Source organism: Muntiacus reevesi, chromosome 4, assembly GCF_963930625.1.
Source record: "Muntiacus reevesi chromosome 4, mMunRee1.1, whole genome shotgun sequence".
Taxonomy (NCBI): domain Eukaryota; kingdom Metazoa; phylum Chordata; class Mammalia; order Artiodactyla; family Cervidae; genus Muntiacus; species Muntiacus reevesi.
The window spans coordinates 67,481,082-67,501,876 of record NC_089252.1 but is presented as its reverse complement, the minus strand read 5'-3'; the positions used below and the strand labels follow the sequence as shown (position 1 = coordinate 67,501,876).

Here is a 20,795-nt window from a genome sequence, read left to right as displayed (position 1 = left end):
AATTTTTTGAAGACCTGATCCATCTGTTTCTTAATAATTTTTAAGAATTTGTGTATATGTTGAAGAAGATAGCCTTCTCTTATAATGTGTATTTGAATTATTTCATCTACCACTATGCTGCTTATATTGGTATGGTATATTTTGCCATATTTTACTATTCATAGAATCAAATTTGTCAATCTTTTCTGTTGTAACTACTGAATTCACAGCTTTTAAATTAACAGTTCTCTAACATAACTTCATAACTTTCCAGGGATAACACTCTAAAGTAGAATGTACTAGTTTTACCCTTATCTGTGGAGTTCTATTCAAGCTTCATGCCACCCCAATGCAGATTTAAAAATTCAAAGGCATCATCAGAGTTTTAATTGTAAGCATAACCCCAACCTACACTGAGGACAATTTGCCTCTGCCATGATTTGGACTTAGATGCTAAGCCTAAAATAACACATAACAGTATACAGAGGGAAGGATCTTTAAGCATCTGCATCTAATTTCAACATACATTAATTCAGTCCTGTATAGACTCATACAAGGTAAAACAACAACAAACATGAACAAACTAAAAGAAAAAAAACACCTCTAGCAAAAAGAAAAACCTGCACAGAGGTTTAAACCTGTGTTTGAAGTTCTACGGCTACTTGTCAGTCACTTAGTCGTGTCCAACGCTTTGCCACCCCGTGGACTGTAGCCCGCCAGGCTCCTCTGTTCACGGGATTCTCCAGGCAGGAATATTAGAGTGGGTTGCCATTTCCCTCTCCAGGGGGTCTTCCTGACCCAGGGATTGAACCCAGGTCCCCTGCACTGCAGGCGGGGTCTTTACCCTCTGAGCCACCAGGGAAGCCCAGTTTGCAGTATGTGCCCCTAAAGAGCATCTTACCCGTTTGGTTGCCTTGGAATATATACAAAGGCATCACAGACAGCAGAAGGTAGCAGTCCTTGAAAAAGTCCATGGAGTACTACAACCAGCCAGCAGGGAAGAACGCCCATTCAATGATGCCCCAAACAGGAATGAGCCTTTTACTGCACTGCTCCCCAGGGTCCCTCGATTACAGATAGGCATTGGGCTGTAACTTAACAATTACAACAAAAACCACAATTATTTTCACTCATGGAATTGGCTTATACATTTTAGAAAAGGGAAATTTGAAAATTTAAGTGCTAGTTATTTTATAATTTTCCCTAGCAAACTAGTAAAACTGCCAAATTACATGTAATTATGTAGTTGATTCCATTTGCCAAAATTACCAGGCTCAGCTCTCCTGTTTGGGGCAATCAATCCTTCTTCATCAAGCCCACAAACACATTCAGGACTTCATTCTGTCATGGATCCACATACATTTTAAAAGAAAAGAAAATAACATAGATAATGGTGATATGGTTTTTAAAAATACATCTAACAAGCTTTCTTTCATTATTATTCATTACTAACAAGAGCCATAAAGAAAGCTGAGCGCCAAAGAACTGATGCTTTTGAACTGTGGTGTTGAAGAGTCTTGAGAGTCCCGTGGACTGCAAGGAGATCCAACCAGTTCCTCCTAAAGGAGATCAGTCCTGGGTGTTCATTGGAAGGACTGATGCTGAAGCTGAAACTCCAATACTTTGGCCACCTGATGCGGAGAGCTGACTCATCTGAAAAGATCCCGATGCTGGGAAAGATTGAGGGCAGGAAGAGAAGGGGGCAACAGAGGGTGAGATGGTTGGATGGCATCACCAACACAATGGACATGGGTTTGGGTGGACTCTGGGAGTTGGTGATGGACAGGAAGGCCTGACGTGCTGCGGTTCATGGGGTTGCAAAAAGTCAGACACGACTGAGCCAACTGAACTGAACTGAACAAGAGTCATGTTTTCTCAAAATGTTTTAAAATATTTACTGCATGTAGCACTCCCTATTCCTATGAAGCTATTTACATGTATTTTCATTTCATCACTAAAATCTGAAAACAACCACGTGTGTGTGTGTGTGTGTGTTAGTCACTCAGTCGTGTCCTGCTCTTTGCAACCCCATGGACTGTAAGCCACCAGGCTCCTCTGTCCATGGAATTCTCCAGGCAAGAATACTGGAGTGGGTTGCCATGCCCTTCTCCAGGGGATCCTCCCAGGCCAGGGATCAAACCAGGTCTCCCACACTGCAGGCAGACTCTTTACTGTTTGCCCATAAGAGAAGTAAAAACTTAAGGTCAAACAAACTAATCTTACAGTTTGAAACCGGAATTGTGGGCCAATATTTGCTCACGCCAGACTGCTTTTCTCAAAAGAGGAATAGTTCTTTCCAAGAGACTGCCTTCTTGATAATACAAAATAATTATCAGTTGTCATAATTACCACCACTACTCTGCTCAAGCGCCAAAAGTTGTCAGTTTAATGTCAGATGGTAGTATGCAATTTCTGTTGAGATTAAATTAGTGCAAGTTGATGAAATGAAGCAGCAGGCCACATTAACTTGCTTAATAATCAGGTCCTTTACTGAGATGGTTAGCAGTAGCATATGTTAAGATGCATATCAGGATAGCCTGCTTTTATCAATTGTTGGTATTAAAACTAACTGCACTGTCAAGAGTATTTATTAAGTATTCAGACATCCAAAATTGATATTATATAATAATAAAACATTTACTTAACATTTATTAAATGCCAGGTGCTCGGAGCTACCAACGGCCCCTCAAAGTAAGAACTATTACTAGTACTATTACAGATACGGGAAATTAGGCCTGGAGAGTGAAGTCACTTTAAGGTCACATAACCAGTAAATGGGGAGAGTAGAAACCTCAAGCAAGTCAAGCTCCAAAAGTAATATATCCAATAACAATGAAGACAAGTATAAGCAAGGACAACTCAACTTACTAACAGATACAGAGATTATAACAAACTACACATTTCCATTATTATAAGCATTATATAACTGACTCCAGGAATAGCAAAATTACAAGCCGTATGTTGAACTATGTGTGCATGAAGGGTAGAGGGAGAACTTTAATATCCTTAATTTAAGTGAAAGCAGGACAGAAAGAGCAAAACTGTCAACGCTTGTTAGCTAACAAACTAAAAACGGGTAGCAGAAGAAGTCTGTGAATTACTAATATTGAGTGGTCTTAAAACTAGAAATAAGATGATCAGATTAAAAAAAACTCAGATTTTTCTGACTGGATTCAAAGTGATATAAAGTGATGAAGAGTACATAATTCTAGGTTATGCTTGTTAATGGTTCCAGAGAGTAGGCTCAAACTTCACTGGATATGATCAGTAATGGAAGCGAGTAGAGAATTTAAGAAGGAAGTGACAGATGCGGTTAAAAAAAAAAAATGGCAGAGGAGAAATTGACCTTGGCGGCAAATAAATAAGATTATCATAAAGTCAAAAAATTCACACCTATTGATGAAGACGGAAAGTAAAAAGGAATTCAGTAAGAACAAGAACAACAGTCTGCTCTGTCACAAAGAAGTTCACAACATGAAGTAAAAATGTAAGCCGAAGACAGGCTAGAAGTATGAAGACATCACTGAACTAAGCAACAGCACCAGCATTCAAGCTGCGTGTGACGAGGGGGCTCTGGGGCACTCACTCGCTTTGCGGTGGTGTTAACATGCGATAGAGATGTCTGCTTTGGCAAGCTGGCTCAAACTCTTCTTCAAACTTTTGCTTAAAAGGGGTAGCTGGCAAAGGGAAAGCTATTACTATTGAGAACAGAAAATCTGAGAGTAAAATGATAGAAATGATTTAAAGGCCAACAAAAGTTAAAATCTGGCTAGAGTTAGGTCTGAGACCCAAGAGTCAGAGAAGACCTACCGTGGCAGTCCTTTAAATTTTCACTTCCCCTTACAGACTCCAAAATAAGGGAAGAAGTGGGAATGCAAATCTACAAATAAACATGTTATGAACATTTGCTCTCAAATGACAATTCTTTTTTAAAAAATGATCTATGTGTGAGCCTTAGCATGATTCAAAAACTGCAATTCCAGGATTTCTGAAAGCTGGGTCCATCATGGATCCTTAAAAAAAACAAAATTTCTAAAACAGCAGTTCGAAATCACACTAGCACAGAAAGTTATATAATTCCACAGCACTCCCCACCCCAACTCCTCCTCCCTTTCAGTCAATAGGTAGAAACAGTACCATGGCTGCGTACAGTGTAAGAGCTAATTCTACCAGAAGGGAAAAAACATTCAGTTAGCAGCCTTGAGTCACAAACAGCAGCAGTATTCAGGAGAAGGGCGGAGTTTAATCACACCCCAGTGCTGGATGACTCATGCGGCCGCCGAAGCTGCTTATGGGTCCCCCGGGGTGTAAGTGACATATTCACATTAAGGTTTGATGTCTGCGCTAGAAAAGTGTCAGACCAAGAGGGAAACACTTCACAACTCTGGAACCGCCACTCGCTCTGTGGTCTGTGTGGAAGGCACCCCTACGGCTGCCCACCCGAACCACGCTGGTTCTAGCGGCTCACTGTGCTTGATCAGGATCGTGGGGGTGTGTATGATAAACATATCATTCCTTCCTTGTTACCACTTTTGGAACTTTAAAATGGTCATGATGGCCAAAGAACATTCTCTCTCAGCCAAGCAAATATTTATTTTGTTGAAATAAAACATAATTGCTGTATCTTTCACATGATTCTGCCATCACTTAATTTTTTTTATTAACTGAGCAGAATGAGCTCTTGGCAACACCTGATAACTAATGAAATGCCATCCTGAAGCCCCTAGAATGTGATCATCACCACAGGACACCAAGTCTTCACCCCATTCCTGACTCAAGAACAGGAGCTGAAAACACTGAGGCGGCTGCCTTTACAGAGCAACTCCAATATGTAAACAGAACACACATACTCATCCCCCACACATTAAAATGAGACTAAACACAGGCAGGGAATGGAGTCAGCTGGTCAATTTCTTACTGTATGTCAGCATCTCCCCCCAAAATTTCCAAGGATTATTAAAAGAGGTCCAAGGTCAGTAAGTTCGAAATGCCATAGTCATTCACCTGGGAGCATCACCACGCGTTTTAGCCTATTAAGGTTCCGGAGGGCATGCAGTAAAGAAATTGGTTTTGTTTACCTTGTGTTTCCCATACTTATTGATCACAAAACCTGATTTTTGTTTTGTTTTGTGAAACATTACTGATATGAAACATTTGGGAAATGCCACTCATAAGATCATGTATCCATGTATTAAGTGTTTGTTAACAATTAAAATAGAACATCCAAAACTAAAATAAGGTTTCCTTGATGCTTGCTGAGTACGAAAGGAAACTGCAGTGCCCGAGGATCAACAAGTGTTGGTCGTAGCTTTACTTGGCAAAATGCCAAGCAAAATACCATGACCTGTATATTCAGCAATGCTAAAAATAAAGAACAAAAAGCCTGTTCTATAGTACTGTCACTTAGCACGTAACTCTCTTAAAATGGATAACATCAGTATTGGGCTGACACCATTTTAAGTGCTCAGCAAGAACACACAGTATAATTATTTTAAAATCAATTTATCAGAAAACATCTAAACGTCTATAACTTCAGGAGCTTGCAGCCTTAATAACCTCTCCTCGCGTTACTGACTACATTGAGATAATCTACTGATACCCAGTGTCACCTACTGAAGATTATTACAATACTTACCACATTACAAAAAGAATCCAGACCAATGCTACGTACATACTTAGTACATTCTGGATTAGACCAAGTAAAATTTAACAACAAGCTGAAGAGCATTCTATAAAACAAAAACAGAAAGTCAGTTAGGCTAATTCTGTCTGTTTTTCTATGCTATGGACTCACAGTGAGAAAGGAGGCTGTCTTGGAACTTGATGACCGAATCATATACGAAATCTTTAAAGTTTATCTACACCTACCTCAAAAGAAGTTCTTTGGGTAACTTTTTGTTAATAAGGCCTTCATCATTACTTGAGAAAACCTAAAAGAAAAAAAAGTGAAATTATTAAAATGTTCTTCAATCAATCAAAAAAAAAGTTACATATTTTGTAGATCAAAATGGCCCCAAGGAAGCTCAGGAAGGAAGGGATAGAATTATGACTGATTCACACTGCTGTAGAGCAGAAACCAACACAAAATTGTAAATCAATCGTCCACCAATTAAAAAAAAATTTTTAATGGCCCTAATCACCATCCTATAATTACAATGACACTAATTTCATGAACTCAGTATTCTTCAATATTGACAAACAGAAAAACAGCTTATATTCTATACCATTTAATAAGAATGGCAAACATTTAGAGAAGAGATAACACACAGTCACTTCTATACTACATTATATTAGAGGTTCCAGGCAAGGCTATTCAGCAAAGAAAATAAATAAAAGGCATGCTGACTGAAAAGAAAGAAATAAACAACTTCTATTTACAGATGACATGACCTTGTACACTGAAAATTCTAGAAAAAAGACATAAAAAGCTATTAATTACAGAATTCAGCAAGGTTGAAAGATTTAACATACAAATATACCATGGATTTAAAAAAAAAATTTGTATTTCCATACATTAGCAATGAACAACCTGAAAATGAAATTAAGAAAATAATCTCATTTGTAACAGCATAAGAAAAAACCTACTTAGGAAATCATTTAAGTAAAGAAGTACATGATATTATATATTGAAAACTTATACTAAGCACTGTCGTGAGTAATTAGACCTAAACTGAAACACATTATATGTTCGTGAACTGGAAGATTTAACAGTGCTGAGTTAGCCACGTTTCTCAGCTTTGTATTTATTCTACTTGGGGTTTGCCAACTACATCCAGTCTGCTGTTATCAAACGAATACTTACCTTCTAACATGGTACCATCACTTCTGCCATTTCCCAGTTAGATCTTTTTATAGTCTTCCATTTTCCTGTTAAAATTTTCTAACTGCTCTTCCATTCCAACTGTTCAACATCTGGCCCATCACTGACTCGGTTTCTCTAAGCTCTTCTCCTAACCATGGGTCACACTTTTTCATTTCTTTCCATGTCTCAAAATTTTTTATTTCACACCAAATAATTGTGAGTAAAAAAAACCCCAGAACTTTACAAAGATCAATGAAACCAAGAGCTGTTTCTTTGAAAAAATGGACAGAAGAGGAGGAGAGACTAGACAAGATGGCAAAGCAGAAAGACCATGGGCTTACCTCCTCTCAGAAGCACACCAAAATCACAACCTCCCATGAAAAAGACCAGGACCTACCAGAAAAAAGTCTAACTAAAGACACAAGGAAGGAACTAGAACGAGACAGGCAGGAGGCCGCAACATAACCAGATCCCTCGCCACAGAGACGACGCACAGCCTGGAGAGTGACTGTACTGCAGAGGTTCTCCCAAGGAGGGAGATGCCGAGCTCCAGATCAGGCCCCGCAGCCCGGGGGCCAGGCAGCAAGAAGACAAACCCCCAGAGAACCTGGCTTTGGGGGCCAGTGGGGGCTTAGCCTCGGGAGTCCCTAAGGGCTGAGGGAAACAGAGACGAGGCTCTTGAAAGCAGCACACAAAATCTGCCGCGTTCTAGAACCCAGGGCGAAAGCAGTCACTTGACAGGAGCCAGGGCCAGGCCTCCCTACTGGTCTTAGGGAGTCTCTTGGAGAGGTGGGGGAAGGTGGGCTGTGGGCTCACCCTGGGGGCAAAGGCACTGGCAGAGGCCGTTCTTGGAGCTCCTTCTACTGGGTGAACACTGGCAGGCCCCACTGAGGAGCCTGGCCCGTCCAACACCTGCAGGCACCGGCGCTGGGACACCTTAGGGAAAGTAAGTAACCGGACAAGGACACAGCCCCACCTCTCAGCAGACAGGCGCCCAAACCTTCCTGAGACCACAGTCACCTCCAGACCAGCCTTGCCCTTCACCCGCCAGTGGGCAGGCACCCGCCAAACTGTCCAGGAGTCTGCTCCAGGCTCTGGACACGCCTCACCTACCAGGGGGCAGACACTAGATGCAAAAGAGCCACAGTCTGCAGAACCAGCCTGCCCACAGCAGGCCAGACCCCACCCTGGGACCAGCTGGCCCTGGCCCTCCCTACTAGCAGGCCAGCAGAGCCTCAGAAAGCCCCTGACCCCATACCTAACTGTGTCAGGAAACACCTCCGCACCACCCCCCAACACACCAGTTATCAGACGCCCGCTCTGTGATCCCTGGGCACTGCAGTCAGACTCCAGGGCCTGACTCTGACCATGAGTGGTCCAGCATTAAAACCAAAATCTGGTTTCACCCACCAGGAGTAGACCGACAACAGCCCCAGAGTTTCTGGACCCTAACTGCACCCACCCACCAGTGAACAGGCTCTAGCCCCAGGCCTCCTGGGGTACCACAGTCAGCTGCCTGGTGACTGGGCCCCACCAACCAGTAGCTCCAACAGCCTCTTCATAAAGCATGGACTGGTAACCAACTAGAGTAGAGGCCAATCAAGCCTACCAGACTGCCCACATGGTCAGCCTGCACAACAGAAGGGCCCACACAGCCCTCATGGGAAACCTCGAGAGAATACAGGCTGGTGACAACACAGGGCATCTTGTACAGAACAGTTTCTCCAACGTCAAGATATGTATTAACCTAGCAGACACATGAAAATATAAATAGAAACTTGGGCAAAATGAGGTGGCAGACAAACATGTTCCAGATGAAGGAACATGATAAACCCCAGAAGAACTTGGTGAAGTAGAAACAGGCAATCCACCCAAAAAAGAGTTCAGGGTAATGATTGTAAAGATGATCAAAGAACGCAGGAGAATAATGGATGCACAGGATAAGAAGTTAAAAATATTTAGCAAAGAGAAAATATATATTTAAAAAGACAGAGATGAAGAATACAATAGTTGAAATGAAAAATATACTAGAAGGAAAACCACAATTCTAAAAGACGCACATACCCCAATGTTCATTGCAGCAATATTTACAATAGCCAGAACATGGAAGCAACCTAGATGTACATTTACAAATGAATGGATAAAGAAGATGTGATACACACACACACACACACACAGTGGAATATTACTCAGCCATAAAAAGGAATGAATTTGAGTTGGATTTAGTGAGGTGCATGAACCTAGAGCCTCTTATACAGAGTGCAGTAAGTTAGAAAAACATATATCACATATTAACACACATATATGGAACCTACTAGGTTGGTGCAAAAGTAATTTCCATTTTGCATTGTTGAACTTTGCCATTAGATATTTGAATACATTCTTGTATAAATCTGCTTATGTTATACATCATTTTAATGCACAATGCACAATTTGCTTTATGCTTTTTGCTAATGTTGTTTATTTTATATGTATTTTAGACCTATAGCAATGATGTCAGACAAACAGGAAATTCGAGAAATTTTCTTATTCGAGTTCAAAATGGGCTATAAAGCAGCAGAGATAACTTGCAATATCAACAATGCATCCAGACCAGGAACTGCTAATGAACATATAGTGCAGTGGTGGTTAAAGAAGTTTTGTAAAGGAGACAAGAGTCAAAGATGACAAGGGTGATGGCTGGCCATTAGAAGTTGACAATGATCAACTGAGAGGATCATCAAAGCTGATCCTCTTACAACTACACAGGAAGTTGCCCAAGAACTCAACACCAACCATTCTACAATCATTTGTCATTTGAAGCAAAATGGAAAGGTGAAAAAGCTTAATAAGTGGATGCCTCATAAGCTGACCACAAATCAAAAAAAAGTCATTTTTTAAAGTGTCACCTTCTTTTATTCTATGCAACAACAATGAATCATTTCTTGATCGGGTTGTGACGTGATGAAAAGTGGATTTTATATGACAACCAGCTCACTGGCTGGACCAAGAAGCTCCAAAGCACTTCCCAAAGCCAAACTTGCACCAAAAAATGGGTCATGGTCTCTGTTTGGTGGTCTGAGGCCCGTCTGATCCACTACAGCTTCCTGAATCCTGGTGAAACCATTACATCTGAGAAGTATGCTCAGCAAACCAGTGAGATGCACAAAAAATTGCAACGCCTGCTGTTGGCACTGGTCAACAGAATGGAATACCCATTCTTCTCCACAACAATGCCTGACCACATGTCACATAATGAACATGTCGCAAGTTGAACGAATTGTGCTACAAAGTTTTGGCTCATCTGCCATATTCACCTGACCTCTCGCCAACTGACTGCCACTTCTTCAAGCATCTCAACAACTTTTTTGCAGGGAAAATGCTTCCACAACCAGGAGGATGCAGAAAATGTTTTCCAAGAGTTCGTCATATCTGAAAGCACAGATTTTTTTTTATGCTACAGGAAAAAACAAACATTTCTCATTTGCAAAAATGTGTTGATTGTCATGGTTCCTTTATCATGGTTCCATTGTCATCTTTATTTTGACTAATAAAGATGTCTTTGAGCCTAGTTATGATGATTTAACATTCAGGATCTGAAACCATAGTTACTTTTGCACCAAGCTACCAGAAAAATCGTACTGATGAACCCAGTAGAGAATGGACATGTGGACACAGTGGGGGAAGGTGAGGGTGGCATGAATTGAGAAAGTAGCCTTGACATATATACATTATCATGTGTAAAATAGTTAATAGGAAGTTGCTCTATCACACAGGGAGCCCAACCCAGCACTCTATGGTGACCTAGAGGGGTAGGATTGGGGGCAGGGGGGGTGGCACAGTGGAGGCTCAAAAGGAAGAGGATATATACACAATCATGAGAGAGTCAAATCATATGGTAGAAACCAACACACTGTAAAGCAATTTTCTACCAAATATATTAGAAGGAATCAACAGTAGACTAAAACATACAGAAAAATGGATCAGCAAGCTGGAAGACAGTAGTGGAAATCATGGCCACTGAACAGAAAATTCTTTTTTAAATGAGGACAGTTTAAGAGACCTCTGGGACAATATCAAGAACACTAATATTCACATTATACGGGTCCCAAAAGGAGAAGAGAAATTAAAAAAAAAAAAAAAAGATTGAACACATCTGTAGAAATAATAGCTGAAAACTTCTGTAAACTGGGAAAGGAAACACTTACCCACGTTCAGGAAGGGCAGAGAGTTCCATACAGGATAAACCCAAAGACAAACACACCAAGACACATTGTAATTAAAATTACAAAAATTTAGAGAGAGAATCTTAAAAGCACCCAGGGTAAAGCAGGGGCACTCCCATAAGGTTATCACCTGATTTTTCAGCAGAAACTCTGCCGGCCAGAAGAATGATATATTTTAAATGATGAAACTGAAGAACCTACAACCAAGAATACCCAGCAAGGCTCTCCTTCAGATTTGATAGAAAGATCAAAAGTTTTATCAACAAGCTCAAGTTAAGAGTTCAGCACCACCAAGCGAGATTTATATCAAATACTAAAGGAACTACTCTGGGTGAAAAAAGAAAGGTCCCCAATTGGAAACATGAAAACTACAAAATGAAAAAGGTCATTGGCAAAGGCACACATACAGTAAAGGTAGGGAATCAACCGTGCACAAAGTGAGAATGAAGCTTGAAAAACAAAAGCAGTAAAATCATCTACATCAAAACCCCTTAAGCAGTTAAGGGGTACACAAAACAATTAAATGAAAGGTATGATATAAAAAGCAGTAATCATGAGGGTTTTTAAAAATGTATTTGAAATTAAGAGATCAGCAACTTAAAATAATCACATATAATAAATCACTATATTAAAAAAAAACCTCACAATAACCACAAACCAAAAAACCTAATACACACACACATACACGCACAAGGAAAAAGGGACCGCTGGTGGTCCAGTGGTTAAGAATCCATCTTGCAATGCAGGGGACACAAGTCTGAACCCTGCTCAGGGAACTAAGATCCCACATGCTTGCAGGGCAACCAAGCCCACGTGCCACAACTACTGAGCCTGTGCACTCGGAGCCCGTGTGCCCCAAACTGAGAGCCTGCACGCCACAGCTACTGAGCCTTGCACCACAACCAGAAAGCCCGTGCACTGCAACAAGATTCCATGTGATGCAAAGAAGATCCTGCACGCCACAACCAAGACCCAGCACAGCCAAGTAAATATTTTTTTATTTTTTTTTTTTTTCTTTTTTTTTTTTTTCAAGTAAATATTTTTTTAAAGAAAAAATCTGAACACTAAAGATAGTCACCAAATAACAAGAACAAAAGAAAAAGATAAAACAACCCCCAAACAATGAACAAAATGGCAGTAAGAACATATGCATCAATAATTACCTTAACTGCAATAGACTATATGTTCCAATCAAAAGACACAGAGGAGCTGAATGGATACAAAAACAAAACCCTTATTTATGCTGCGTACAAGAGACTCATTTCAGATCTAAAGACACACAAAGACTGAAACTGAGGGGATAGAAAAGGTATTCCATGCAAATAGAAAATCAAAACAAAGCTGGAGTCAGTTCAATTCAGTCACTCAGTCGCGTCCGACTCCTTGCGACCCCATGAATTGCAGCACGCCAGGCCTCCCTGTCCATCACCAGTTCCCAGAGTTTACCCAAATTCATGTCCATCGAGTTGGTCCAGAGGAGCTATCTCATGTCCAAGGTCAGGGGCGGCGGCCAAGAGGAGCTACCCCATGTCTGAGGTCAGGGGCAGCAGCCGAGAGGAACTACCCCACGTCCAAGGCGCAGGAGGGCTGAGAGGAGCTACTCCACGTTCAAGGTCAGGAGGGGCGACCTCATCCAAGGTAAGGAAAAGCAGCTGCGCTTTGCTGGAGCAGCCGTGAAGAGATACCCCACATCCAAGGAAAGAGAAAGCTGGAGTAGCAATACTTATACAGGGCAAGATAAACTTCCTCAAAATAGAGACTGTTACAAAGACAAAGAAGGATACTACATAATGATCAAGTAATCAACCCAAGAACAAAAGAGTGGTTCAGCTGGTAAAGAATCCGCCTGCAATGTGGGAGATCTGGGTTCGATCCCTGGGTTAGGAAGATCCCCTGGAGAAGGAAAAGGTTACCCACTCCAGTATTCTGGCCTGGAGAATTCCATGGACTATAAAGTCCATGGGGTCATAAAGAGTCGGACACGACTGAGCAACTTTCACGTCAAACTTCACAAATATATATGTGCTCCTTGCCAACATAGGAGCACCTTTATACATAAGGCAAATATTAGCAGACAAAAACAAAGAAATCAACAGTAACATAATAATAGTGGGGAACTTTAACACCCCATGTATATCAATGATCATCCAGAGAGAAAATCAATAAGGAAACACTGGCCTGAAATGACATATTAGATGTGACAGACTTAACTGATATATACAGAGCATCCCACCCAAAAGCAGGAGAATACACAATCTTTCAAGTGCACATGTAACATTCTACAGGATAGATCACATGTTAAGGCCATAAAACAAGCCTCAGTAAATTTAAGAAAACTGAGATAACATCAAGTATCTTTTCCAACCACAATGCTATGAGACTGGAAATCAACTACAAGGAATAAAAAAACACACACACATGGAGGTTAAACAACATGCTATGAAACAACTAATGGATCATTAAAGAAAACAAAGAGAAAATCAAGAATATCTAGAGACAAATGAAAATAAAAACACAAAGATCCAAAACCTATGGGATGCAGCAAAAGCAGTTCTAAGAGGGAAATTTAAAGAAACACAAGTTTACCTTAGGAAACAAGAAAAATCTCAGGCAACCTAACCTTACACCTAAAGGAACTAGAAGACAAAGAATAAACAAAATCCAAAGTTAGTAGAAGGAAAGAAATCATGAAGCTCACAGCGGAAACAAATGAAACAGACTAAAAAATTAGAAAAGATCAACATAACTAAAATCTGGTTCTTTGCAAATGTAAACAAAATTGATAAAGCTTTAGCCAAATTCATCCAGAAAAAAATCAATAAATCAGAAATGAAAAAGCAGTTACAAATGACACCACAGAAGTACAAAAGATCATAAGAGGCTAATACAACAACTATATGCCAATAAAATGAAAAATCTGGAAGAAATGGACAAATTCTTATAAATGTACAATCTCCCAAGACTGAACAGGAAGAAACAAAATATGAATAGAAAGTTACCAGTAATGAAACTGAATCAGTAATATAGAAATTATCAACAAGCAAAAGTCCAGACCAGGGAGTTCCCAGTGGTCTAGTGGTTAGGTCTGTGCTTTCACTGCCAAGGCCTAGGTTCAATCCCGTGTTAGACAGCTAAGTTCCCACAAGCCACACGGTGCAGCGGGGGGCTATGGAGTCCAGGACTAGATGGCTTCATAGGTGTTTTTAACAAAACGTTTAGGGAAAAGTTTACTAACACCTAGCCTTAAAAAATTCTCCCTCTCTCTCACACACACACACACACACACAAAATGCAGAGGAAGAACAATTACAAACTCATTCTATGAGCCACTCATCACCCTGATACTAGAACCAAAGATATGAAAAAAAGAAACTCACAGGCCAATATCACTGATGAACATAAATGCAAAAATCTTCAACATCAGCAAACTGATTCCAACAACACACTAAAAGAATCATAAGCCATAATCAAGTGGGATTTATCGCAGGGATGTTAAGGATTTTTCAATATCTGAAAAATCAATGTAATACACATTAACAAGCTGAAGAATACAAAATCATATGATTATTGCAATAGTCACAGAAAAAGTTTTTGACAAAATTCAACATTAATTTATGATCAGAATTCCGCAGAAAGTGGGCATAGAGGGAACATACATCAACATAATGAAGGCCACATAAGACAAATCCACAGTTAACATCATACTCAATGGTGAAAAGCTGAAAACACTTTAAGATGAGAAACAAAACAAAGATGCCCACTCTCAATACTTTTATTCAAAAGTATTTATTGGAAGTCCTAGCCACAGCAATCAGACAAAAAAAGAAATATATCCAAAATGGTAAGGAAGAAATAAAATCGTCACTGTTTACAGATTACATGATACTATATGTAGAAAATCGGAAAGATGACACCAGAAAACAACTAAAGCTTATCAATGAATATAGTAAATCTGCAGAATACAAATCAACATATAGAAATCTGTTGCATTTCTATGCACTAACAACAAACTATAAAAGAAGTTAAGGAAACAATCACCTTTACCATCTCATAAAAAAAAAATTAGGTAACTATGAATAAACCTAAGGAGGTAAAAGAGCCATACTTGGAAAGTCAATAAAAGACTACAAAAATACAAGAAGAAACTGAAGACAACACAGAGATGAAAAAAAATGTGTTTTATACAGGAAGAATCAGTATTGGTAAAGTGACCATACTATACAAGACAATCTACAGATTGAATGCAATCCCTATCAAAATATATCAGGGAATTTTTCATAGAACTTCAACAAATCATCTCAGAACTTGTATGGAAACATAAACACACAAATAGCCAAAGCTACCTTGGGAAAGAACAGAACTGCAGGATTCACGCTCCCTGACCTCTGACTATACCACAAAGCTATCAATACAATCATCAAAACAGTACAGCACTGGCAGAAACACACACACAGATCCATGGAACAGAAAAGAAATCCAGAAATAAACCCACACACTTATGGGTCAATTAATCTACAAGAAAGGAATAATATACCATGGGAAAAAAGAGAGTCTCTTCAATAAATGGTGCTGAAAAAACTGAACAGCCACCTGCAAGAGAATGAAAGTGGACCACTGTCGTACACCATACACAAAAATTAACTTAGAATGGATGATAAGCTTCGAATAGAAGATTTGAAAAAAAACTCCTGGAAAAAAAATTAAACTCCTAGGGGAAAAAAAGGTGGTAAGCTCCTTGACATAAGTTATGGAGATGACTTTGGACTTGACACCAAAAGATAAGGCCATGGAAGCAAAAAATACATCGGACCACATCAAACTAAAATGCTTCTGTGCAGTAAAGAAAACCACCAACAAACTACAAATACAATCTATGAATGATTCTGCAAAACATATGCAATAAGTTACTATTCAACAAGAAATCTAATGAACAAATGAGCATAGGATCTATACGGATATGTTTCCAAAGACATACATATGGCCAACAAGTACATGAAAAGGCCTACAACATCATTAATCATCAGGGAAATACTGATAAAAATCAAGATGAGATACCACCTGATACCTATCAGAATGGATATCATTAAAGAGACAACAAATAACCAGCAGTGAGAATGTGGGGGAAAGGGAACCCTCATGCACAGTTGGTGGGAATCTAAATTGATGCTGTCATTGTGGAAAACAGTATGGAGTTTCCCAAGAAAATTAAAAGTAGAGCTACCCTATGATCCAAAAATTCCACTTTTAGGTATTTTTCTGAAGAAAACAAAAACAATAATTTGAAGAGATAGGGGCTCCCATGTTCATTGAAGCATTATGTACAAAAGTCAAGATATGTAAATAGGTTGCCTATTGGTAAATGATAAATTGATAAGGAAAATATGATAAATATATACAATGGAATAGTCTTCAGTCATTTAAAAAAAGGAAACTTTGAGACTTGCAACAACATGGAAGGATTTTGAGGGCACTACACCAATTGAAACGTCACACAGTGAAAGATAAATACTTTGAAAGATAAATGATCTGACTTATATGTGTAATCTTTTTTAAAAAACAAACTCATAGATAACAGATTTATGGTTCCAGAGATGGGGAATGGGAGGGCGGACAAAATGGCCAAAGACAGTCAAAAGGCACAAATTTCCAGTTACAAAATGAATAAACCCTGAGCATGTAACATACAGCATAGTAACTATAGTTAATAATACTGTTTGGCATATCTGAAAGTGCTAGGAGAGTAGATCTTAAAGATTCTCATTGTAAGACAAAAATTCTATAACTATGTATGGTGACAGATGTTAACTAGACCTGTTACGGTGATCATTTTGCAATAAATACAAATTTCAAATCATTATGTTGTACAATTTTAATATGTTATTATGTCAATTATACCTGAATTTTTTTTAAAGTATAGTCATTTACGTCCATAAAGAAAAAAGTTCCTCCTTCAATTAGGCTGCTTAGAGTGAAGGCAGCGGGCACTGAATCTTTTTAATTTCTAGTCGATCTGGGTTTCAATTTTGTTATAGCACTAGTTAGATTCAGTTCACGATCGGCTTCAAATTTTTTTTAGGGTGCAATCAGAAATGCACCTTCAGGAGAAGTTGGGATCTGCGCACCGGTAAACTTCACAGATCTCTTTGAGCTTTACAACCCAGGTGCTAGCTTTCTGAAAGCTGAGAGCACTGTCTCTGTTTCACACTCTGGCTGTCAGCTGGGGAGCTGGCTCTGCTGTGGCACCCTCTGCTGTCCATGCCTCATGGAGATCTCTCTGCCTCTGTCTGCCATCTGAAAGCCTGTTGGCTCCCTGATTGAAAACCTGGGTAGCCACAGAGGGACACTTCTCAGCTCACCGCCGTGCCCTCTGCCTTACACTTGGGGAAAGCCCCTAGTGCCTCAGGGAGATTTCTGCTGATTCTCCCACAGACCCTGGCCTTCAGCAGGCATCGGCCACCGCAGGAAGGTGCTACCCTCTCTTCCCTTGGCCCCGGCGCCCAGCGCATGTCTGCACCCGGCACTCCGTGAAGACCCAGGGAAGGGAGGTAGGGGCAGCCGTGCTCTGTGGCTGGGGCTCCTCAGGACTCCAACGGGAGCTCCAGCCCACAAGCAGTCAGGAAAAGTTGGGCCATTTCTCCAAGAGCTGTCTACAGCAGACTCTTCTTTCTCCTGCTGACCCCTCCACAGATGAAAACATCTATGTGTCTCCTTTTTTCTGGGAAGGACACGTTACATCCTGAATTTTAACTCATTTAGATTTCTTTGTGACCTCAGCTCTCTAGAGAGTTTTTAGAGAACCACAATCTTCTAGCTTCTCAACCTTTTCCCATCATTAGGGTAGAAACAGCAATGTCTAGTTTTTGCAACGTTCAACATCCTAACAGTGAAAGTCTTTATTATCTGTTCTGATAGAAGAAAGACGTGGAGCAGATAAATGACTTACCCAAGGTTTAGAACTAAAAAAAAAAGAAAAACAATATGAACTTGTATCTCCTGACTCCAGGTCTAGGATTCTTTGTACTGGAGAATAGGAAGTAAAGGCTATTTAACTCTGTGGCAGGCAATTGACCTCTCAGCATTTCTAGTCTGTAAAATGAAAGGACTGTACTTAAAAAAACTCAAAAAGTCTCTTCCAAATCTAATACTTCAAGATTCAATTCAGTTTGCATTTAAAAAATACCCCACTGTTCCTGAAAACATAACTGTGTGTCTCTAGATGTCTTTCACTTTAGATGTTTTATAAGGATCACGAATAGTCCAAAACCAACTCCTTTCTTCATCCCTTGCTAAATTTACACCTCCCATAGTCTTCATCTCAGCAAATGACAATGTGTTACTATTGCTCAGACTCAAATCACTGACCCATTCTTCATTTGCTTTTCTATGGCACAGCCAGCCCTATGGATGACGGAATCAAAGAACGCCTTCTCCAGTTTCCTTTGTTCTTGTCCCTTCTCCCCTCACTCCTACCTCACGTCTAGTTTCCACACAGCAGACAGAATGGTCCTTTTATGAAATGAAAAGTCACACTCTGCCATTCTTCTTAAACGCTGTCAATCATTTCCTCTTCCCTCAAATGGAAAGGCAAACTCCTTGAAACGGCTTGTATGTCTTATGCAATCTGGTCTCCCTGACTGACTTGGCCTTCCCTCTTGCCAAGCTCATCTTCCTTCACTCCAGGTTGTTTTCCTTGCTGTTCCTCCAACACAGCAGACAGTGCCTTGGGACCTCTGCATTAGTATTCCTTCCTGAAATGGTCTTTCTCCTAGGCATTCACATGACACATCCTCTGTTCAGAGGTCACCTTATCAGAGACACCTTCCCTTCCACCAACACAGAGTAAGTTCTGGGATTTCCCTGGTGGACCAGAGGCTAGGACTCCGAGCTCCCAATGCAGGGGGCCCAGGTGTGATCCCTGGTCAGGGAACTAGATCTCACATGCTACAAATAAGAGTTAGCTTGTCCCAGCTAAAGAGCCTGCGTGCCACAACTAAGACCCAGCACGCCCAAATCATTTTTTTTTTTTAAAGCAAGTCCTCCCTCCTCTCATCCACTCACCCATCCTCAAAACTTCCTCTTATTCAGCTTTTTCTCCAAAGCCCTTCTTACCACCTTATCTATATGCTTATTATCTGTCCTCCACCACTAGAATGTAAACTCCACGAGGCCAGAGCCTTTCCTGTTTCATTCACTGTTGTATACCCACTGCCTAGAACAGACTGGCACATACTGAGATACACAAATATTTGTTGGACAGAAAACCATGGGACAGAAAATGTAATGGAAAGACAATTACAGGGGCAGCACTGAGAACCGGAAAAGCTGCACGCCAGGTAGCGGGCACAGTCTTTAGTTTGGGAAGAAGCCACGGTGCAATGCTTAAAATGCCACACTTTAGAGACAGACTGTTTAGAGTTCAAATCCTGGCTGTCACTCACCAACTATGTGACCTTGGGCAAGTTGTCTAAACAACCGGGCCTATTAAGTGAGTACAATGATGTCAATCTCACAGGGATGTTAGAAGGGTTAAGTGAGATAAATGTGAAGTGATCAGCCTAAAAATGAACACAGTGGAAGGGCTCTATGAAAGGGAGTTATTGTTACAGTTACTAAAAATTATGTACCCCCTCATCCTAGTGCAGCCAAAAAGGAGACCAGTTTTGTCCAGAGTAGGAAAATTAATAAGAGAGAAACTTGTTGTCATGATCTATTAACAAAAATCTCATTATATAAACTCTCTTAACTACACCATGTGATGGCAAAAGAGACCAAAACTGTTGGTAAAATAAAATATAGTTTATTCTGCTTCTCAACACCTCTGAGAAGTCCTAACTATAGGCAAATACAGAAAGACCAACACTGGGAGAAATCCAAATGAAATCAATTAAAATGGGAAAATTCTATGGTACAATGCTGTTTTACATTTCCAAAAAGTAAATCTGCCTTACAAGCTAAAGTGGAAAGCAGTTAACAAAAACTTGATGACAACAGGTAATCCATCATATATTTTGATCCATATGAATTAAAGTTTAAAGCTTCTTGATGTCTTTTTGTAACAATTTTAGAATATACAACTAAAATAAATGAAAACTATGCTGGGAGAGATTGAAGGCAGGAGGAGAAGGAGATAACAGAGGATGAGAATGTTGGATGACATTACCAACTCAATGGACATGAGCCTGAGCAAGCTCCGGTAATTGGTGATAGACAGGGTAGCCTGGTGTGCTGCAGTCCACGGGGTTGCAAAGAGTTGGACATGACTGAGTGACTGAACTGAATGGATTATTAGGAAAAAACCTTAGAAAATAAAATTTTACTTTTAAAAATAGCCTCATCCTTTAAGTCTAATGGCTTTATGTTTAAAAGCTGGTCTTATAACAATGTTTTCTTAGGTCAGTCTCCCAAAGCAATAGAAATAAAAACACAAATAAACAAATGAGACCTAATCAAACTCACAAGCTTTTGCACAGCAAAGAAACCATAAGCAAAATGAAAAGACAACCTACGGAACGAGACAATATTTGCAAATGTTGCAACCAACAAGGGCTTAATCTCCCAAACACACAAACAGCTGACACAGCTCAACAAAAACACCAACAACCCAACTGAAAACTGGGCAGAAGACCTTCACAGACATTTCTCAAAAAAGACATACAGATGGCCAACAGACACATGAAAGGATGCTCAATACTGTTCATTATAAATGCAAACCAAAAATACAACAAGGTACCAACTCACACAGGTGAGAATGGCCATTATCAAAAAATTTACAAATAACAAATGCTGGAGAAGGTGTGGAGAAAAGGAAA

General features: G+C 40.0%; 1 protein-coding gene across 9 annotated transcripts in view; it reads right to left on the bottom strand.

Moving 5' to 3' along the window:
• The window catches only part of FBXL2 (F-box and leucine rich repeat protein 2), an 83,876-nt gene that overhangs the window by 59,570 nt on the left and 3,511 nt on the right, over positions 1 to 20,795 (bottom strand). For 7 of the 9 annotated variants that reach the window (XR_010662940.1, XM_065932936.1, XM_065932935.1 and 4 more), the window contains exon 2: positions 5,848 to 5,909. Coding sequence is in view for 4 of the 9 variants with exons in the window: in XM_065932936.1 (XP_065789008.1) it covers positions 5,848 to 5,909 (62 nt within the window). In the remaining 5 variants the exon portion in view is untranslated. Of the gene's footprint in view, positions 1 to 5,614; positions 5,709 to 5,847; positions 5,910 to 20,795 lie in introns of all 9 variants that reach the window. The other 2 variants (XR_010662941.1, XM_065932938.1) reach the window with 1 other exon arrangement.